This window comes from Physeter macrocephalus, chromosome 11, assembly GCF_002837175.3.
Source record: "Physeter macrocephalus isolate SW-GA chromosome 11, ASM283717v5, whole genome shotgun sequence".
In the NCBI taxonomy this organism is placed as follows: Eukaryota; Metazoa; Chordata; class Mammalia; order Artiodactyla; family Physeteridae; genus Physeter; species Physeter macrocephalus.
The window spans coordinates 4,355,633-4,362,163 of NC_041224.1; the positions used below are offsets into that span (position 1 = coordinate 4,355,633).

The 6,531-nt window shown below is 38.6% G+C and overlaps 1 protein-coding gene across 1 annotated transcript in view; it reads right to left on the minus strand.

The window, feature by feature from the left end:
* SNAP91 (synaptosome associated protein 91) overlaps positions 1 to 6,531 on the minus strand; it is a 148,147-nt gene that overhangs the window by 82,758 nt on the left and 58,858 nt on the right. The window contains exon 8 of the mRNA XM_055087690.1: positions 1,086 to 1,192. Coding sequence (XP_054943665.1) covers positions 1,086 to 1,192 — 107 coding nt within the window. The remainder of the gene's footprint in view (positions 1 to 1,085; positions 1,193 to 6,531) is intronic.

Genomic DNA, 6,531 nt, shown 5'->3' on the forward strand with positions numbered 1-6,531 from the left:
TGTGTAGCAGCAAAAGTTTCAAGCAATTCTATCCTTCCTTAAAGGCCACCAACATCAATAAACCCATGGAAATATACATGAACATGCTTTAATGTATATGTAATTTATTAAGCTAATCTTTACCTTTTGTTTCCCATATTGATTTTTTTTAACAAATTCTGATTATAAACTGTATGGATCTAAGCTCAAGAGATAGTATTTTGCAAGATTATTTTGGTCTTGGAATTTAAATGTGACAATTATCACTCCTGTGAATAAATGAAATTTGAAGAATAATGCTTGGACTAGAGTGCTTTTGAAACCATGTGTATAAAATGCCTGTTCTTGTGCTATATTCTGAAAATGGCGAAAACAGCAAAAACATGGCATGAATGTCCCACGTCCACAGCATTTTATGCTTTGCTGGTGAGCTTCAGAACCCTTCCCACAAAACACTTCAGTCAGCCCTAGCAATCAGTTAGTTGACAAGCAAGATAGGAACCCATTTGTCACCCTGACAAAGGAATGTAATAAAATGTCATAATTTCCACTATGAGTGAATCATTGGATTTCATAAGAGAAGACACCAATTTACAGATAACCTCAGTAACAACAACTGTATGGTTACACAGTTACTGTGATTACGTATAAAGAGACATCCTTAAGACACAATTTATAAACTTTATAAAATTAATTATACTCTGTTTTCTTTTCTCCTTGTATGGAAATCATTTTGACAAAGTAAGAAAAGTCAGGGTTTATCGTTTACACACTAAGAACAATGGACAGACTTTTCTAAGGGCTTTCTTCTACAGTTCAATACAAAGGAAGCACTTTATTACAATCAAGGACAGCCATGAGGTGAGATGGAGGGACAAACCACCTTGCAAAGCTGTGAGCTCATCATCCATGAAACTTTTATTTGGACACAGGATGATCTTCTGATTGAAATGCAAGAGTGCAGAGCCCAGCTCTGGATGAGAATCAGGATGAAATGTCTTCCAAGGCCACTTCCAACCCTAATAACCTGTGACTCTGTGGCAGAATGTCATGCCAGATTATGAACTCTACTGTTTACTCCAGATACATGTGTTAATATTACTTACCTCTGCAACTTTGAGAAATTCAGACACTCGTGTCATCCTAGTTAGAAATCGTTTGTAAATTTCTAGAGCATCTTTACATTGTCCTTTCTTCATTTCAAAAAACTTTTCTAGAAGAGATAGATAAGCATTTCGAAAAGTGTATTATATTCAATCTTCTTCTAAGCTCACATTGATACTATTACTTAACAACTTTAATGTTTGAATCAAAACACTTGGCACTAAAACTTATGGGAAATATTAAAAACACCTCAACAAGGGAGGTCTGAGTAGTTTAGGAAAGGTGTTATGTTCTAAGGTGTCTCACATGAAACAATTTAAATAATGAAAATACAGTTAAAGTAGAAGAATATAGTAATTGTCACAACAGGTATACTTCGTGATACATATATCATAATATTCTGTTTCAGAAAACAGCATCAAATTCTTGCTGATAACAATCTCAAAAGTTAAAACTGCACCCTACAGCATCCTTATTTTCTTACCAGTTCACTATAAAGCAATAATCTATATATTATAAAGCAACAATCTATAAACTTCCCTGAATTAAAGAATTCTTTAAATTGTCTACAATCCATGTAAGTGATACTTGCTTTTACTGGTCATCAACTATTTCTTTCAAACATTACGTCTTTTTGTTATAAAATAGTGGAGTTGCATCCTTTCTAGTCTACAATCGTATCCTCTTTCTCAACTTTTAGCTTTCTAGACAGAAAAACAAAGGGTCCTTTTGCTGCTCTCTTCTGCCTCCCAAGACTAGAATTCAGTCGTGAATTATAACTGTAGTATGAGAGTGTATTTTCTCCATACATGTTTTGAAGAAAACTAGCATTTTAACAGTGCTTTCCCCAGCCAGTCATTCATCCATTCATTCAGTCAAAAATTATTGACATTGTGGATGGAGACACAGTCAGCCAGTGTCTACAATAGCTCCCTGGCAACCCTGGATCATAACTGATGGCTCAGTATCTTCATTATCTCATATTTGCACATGGTTAAACATAGGCTATTTTTATGCTCTCTCTCACATTTGAAAGTTCTGGATTTCATTCGGCATGTAATTTTACTACCTCAAAAGTATTTTTAATTTTCTCAAGAAAGGTTTAATAATATATAATTACACAAAGAACTAATTATTGAGGGTAGCTACTCATTACCTTCTGTTGACAGTCTTTTGGTAATTTTACTTTTAACATGGACCTCCCCTGTAGGGTAGTCGAGGGAAGCAAAAAGATCAAGACAACAAACACATAATGTTTTCTAGTTGTTAGGATTTGCGGGGAAAGTGGGTCTTTTAAAAAATGGCCAAATTTAAGGATACTTTCTTTGTCCACCCACCCTGTCTTCTAAGCTAGAGACAGAAAGATGGTGTTATAGGGGAACAAATCTTTTCAGTTTAAATCTTTGAAAATTAGGACTTATTCTGGTAAAACACACCTTTCTTTCTTCTTAAACAATCTTCACATAAACAATTTCTTCCAAGTGTCTAAATTACTTTTCTTTACTATAAGTTTATTTCTTTGAATCAGATTTCAGTGATAACACAAAAAGAGAAATCAAACTGAATAATCTCAATCTCCTCTTAGAACCAATGCATCAAAATTTTAAGCAGTGTTTTTTTGTCTCCTCTGGATGCTCTTTAAGTTGTTTGTATCTTTTGTGGTAATTTAGGAATCAGCAACAAAAGAATTTCAATAATATGGTTTTAGGTTATAATCTCATAAGTGTTTCTGTAACAGTGGTAATGACACAGAAAAGCAACATGTACTGATCAATGCAAAGCTGTAAACTTCCCTCACTGGCTTAAGAGACCAGAGAAATGAACACTTTTAACAGAGGGGATGGGTCACCCAGAAATGAGTCTCTTTCTTTCATAATAAAGATAACATATGTTGATTTTCAGTATCTGAAATGATCAAATATTGACATTTGTAACGTGAATCTTTACAAAGTGTTGATAAATTCCCTTGTCATATTAGTACTGACTTTTGCAGAATAACTGTCCGAGGAAAAGAACCAGATGAAAAGGTATCTCATCCCTGTAAAACAAACTGAGACCTTGCATGTAGGCTATTACTAACGACCACTAGTCAGTAAGGGAAGCATCTTCTTATTCATGCGTCAGAGTTTCATTACAGTAAGAAAATGTTTGCTAAGATTTGCACCACTGTTGATTCCAACATTAGATGTAGAGAACTGGTCCTGAAGTCCTTGACTAAGACTCACCCATGATATATTGATAAAGTTAATTCCTAGCGCTGAGTGAGTAAACAAACAAAAAACAGACCTGTCTCAAAACACTTGGGATACTGCGTATACGTCTCTTCTAGAGTGTTACTTTTACAAGAGCAAGTCGACAGTGCTGAACGAAGGCCACTCAACACCACAGTGTCGTGAGGCCAGAATGTACAACTACCACTTTTGAAAGGTCTCTACTACGAAAAGGTACGACTCTTCTCCTTTTCTGCTCCTAATCTTAGGCAAGAGACTCTCTTTTTCAAGGTCATGAAGTCCTTGACTAAGACTCACCCATGATATATTTATAAAGTTAATTCCTAGCGCTTAGTGAGTAAACAAACAAAAAACAGATCTGTCTCAAAACACTTGGGATACTGCGTATACTTCTCTTCTAGAGTGTTACTTTTACAAGAGCAAGTTGACAGTGCTGAATGAAGGCCACTCAACACCACAGTGTCGTGAGGCCAGAATGTACAACTACCACTTTTGAAAGGTCTCTACTATAAAAGGTACGACTCTTCTCCTTTTCTGCTCCTAATCTTAGGCAAGAGACTCTCTTTTTCAAATTAAATGAAATAAAAAATATACATTGAATGTTTATTATTTTAATATAAGGAGAAAATGCATGCTTAATATACTCCATCTGTAAAGTCAACATAAAGTAAAGCAGAGCAGCATTTAAGGAGTGTTCAAGACAACAACAGAGGAGACTCACATGACTTAACATCTTTAATTGCTAAATCAACGGTAAAGGCATTAAGTCCAACGTTCATGAAGCAGAAGTGGGGATGAAGCGGGGGTACACCGGGGAGAGAGGATGAGAATGAAACAGCAGAACTTCATTTCTGACTGGCACAGATTTTACTCAGTGGGCAACTCAAAGTTTGAGGTAAGAACACAATACTTAAATGTAAGTGTCGACAAGTAAGCAGACCTGCAAAACCGAAGCTCAGGAGGAAGGGAAGGACTGAAAGGATAGATGTGAGACTCCTCATAATGGAAATAATAAGTTTCCCAGTGAGCAATACACAGAGAAAGCAAAACAGCAGATGGCTGGACATGAACTTCAGCAAAAGCTCACATTTATGAGCCGTAAAGAAGGTCAGCCAGCAAAAGCGAATGGAAAAGTCTAGCTTACTTGGCTTGCCACCAAACTCCCTCACCTGAAATAAAGGTGATGGGGTTTTGAACCGCACACCACGGGCCGGAATCTCTCCCCAGGAAAGGCAAAACCTCCCAGGGCACTGTATTTGATGTTGGTGACTGGCTCACCCAGTTCCATTCTATCTTTTTCTAGACTCATGAGAAGCCAGGGATCTGGATGCAGATTTAGTTCTGCACATTAGACAGACCTGTGGGCGATCTGGAAGGTGAAAGTGAGGCAGCAGCAGGTACAGGCTTCCTGTACCTGAACAGCTGTTTCTTATGGCAAGTGATAAGATCCTTGGAGGGTGAGCTATCTTTCACAGCATTACACTGTCACCCTCCAGCTTTCCTGGGCTTTAAGCAACAACTGTCACAGTCACAGCCACTTGATCTGACTTCCTACTCCCTGGATTATAGCTTCAAGTGTCCATTCTCCAGCTCCCTAGTGTTGGAAGGCAGGCGAGATTGTTTCAGCATACTTTCAAGTAGCAGCCTCGCAGGCAGTAGCTTCCCTAGAGCACAAGAGCTGGCTACTTCAGGAGCATCTCAGGAGGCCAAGACCAGAACCAGTTCCTGTAGGCTTCCCGTAATTAAATGAGGACCTAACCCCTTGTTTTGAATCCCTTTCTACTTCGAATATGTAGAGTGGTTTCTGTTTCTTGCATAGACACAGAATTTGGTGGCTGAAGAGGCTGTAGAAATCAGACCCTCAAAAATGTCAAAGGGAGGAATCTGGGATGAGATACATAACCTGAACGAATCTGAAGGCAGTGACGACCACCGGCAACTAGTGAAGAACGGGGTTCTCGGAATCTGTGCTGCACAGGAGCAAAATAATTACTTAAATTATGACCTGTGGTTTTCGGAAATAAGCAGCTAGAATGAAGCTTATCAGGACAAGCGCTGCGAGGATAGACCACGATGAGAACAAGGCAGATGGAACTGTGGGGTGGACGGCCGCTCCCGACTCCACCGGAGAGCTTAGAAAGGGAAACGACAACACAGGATTTTAAATGACTGGCTCAAGGCTCCAGTCAGACTGTGGTACTCCAAGCTGCCCTAAAATAATCTTATCCTTACAGACACAGGGCTGTCATCGCCAAAGTCAGAGAAGTCTAATCTTGTGAGCTGCTGAATTATAATGTATGTGGGCAAGTTAAATGTCCAGCTTCAACATGGTCTCCTCTGTGAAAGTCAGGACTCTTATTGAAAAAGAAAACTGGAAAGGAAAGCACTTGGGTAGATTCAAACCGAAATGAGCTACCCTTGTCGGAAAAAGCTTTCCCTTCTCAGTCTGAAGAGGCTGGTCCTGCGTTGCTTGGAGATCCTGTAATCAACCCACCTTCCACGAGGGAATAAAAATTCTCCTCGTGCTCCGTCCCTCTACTTCTTACTCCCTTCCCCTTGCCAACTGCTTCAATACCTAGAATGAGATTTAGAACCCAGCAATCCAGCATGTCCTCAGGAGACAAGTACAAAGCCTGACTCAAGAGGAAAACAACATACATGCTAAAAGAAGTGCAAGACTGTGCACATTCACGTTGGCAGTCGGGAGGCCAGATGAAATACAAGACGCTGAGTTAAATTTAAATTGTCAAAAATAAGTTTTAGCATAAGTAGGTCCCAGATATTCCATGGGACTTACTAATACTAAAAAAGTTACTCATGTTGATCTGAATACAAATTGAACGAGATGTCCTGTATTTTTTTCCTCCTGAATCGGGCAATCCTAATTGATAAAAATCTAGAGAATTCAAATAAATTCTAAAGGTTCTGAGCAGTAAAGATGGACCATTACGTTCGTTTTTGTGATGTCACCGATAATTCATCAATTTTGGTGAACATGCCAAGAAGCACCGATTGAAAATGCTGGCCTGTATAGCCAGGACGCGGAAGCAACCAAAGTGTCCATCGACCGAAGAATGGATAAAGATGTGGCACATATATACAATGGAATATTACTCAGCCATAAAAAGAAACGAAATTGAGTTATTTGTAGTGAGGTGGATGGACCCAGAGTCTGTCATACAGAGTGAAGTAAGTCAGAAAGAGAAAAACAAATACC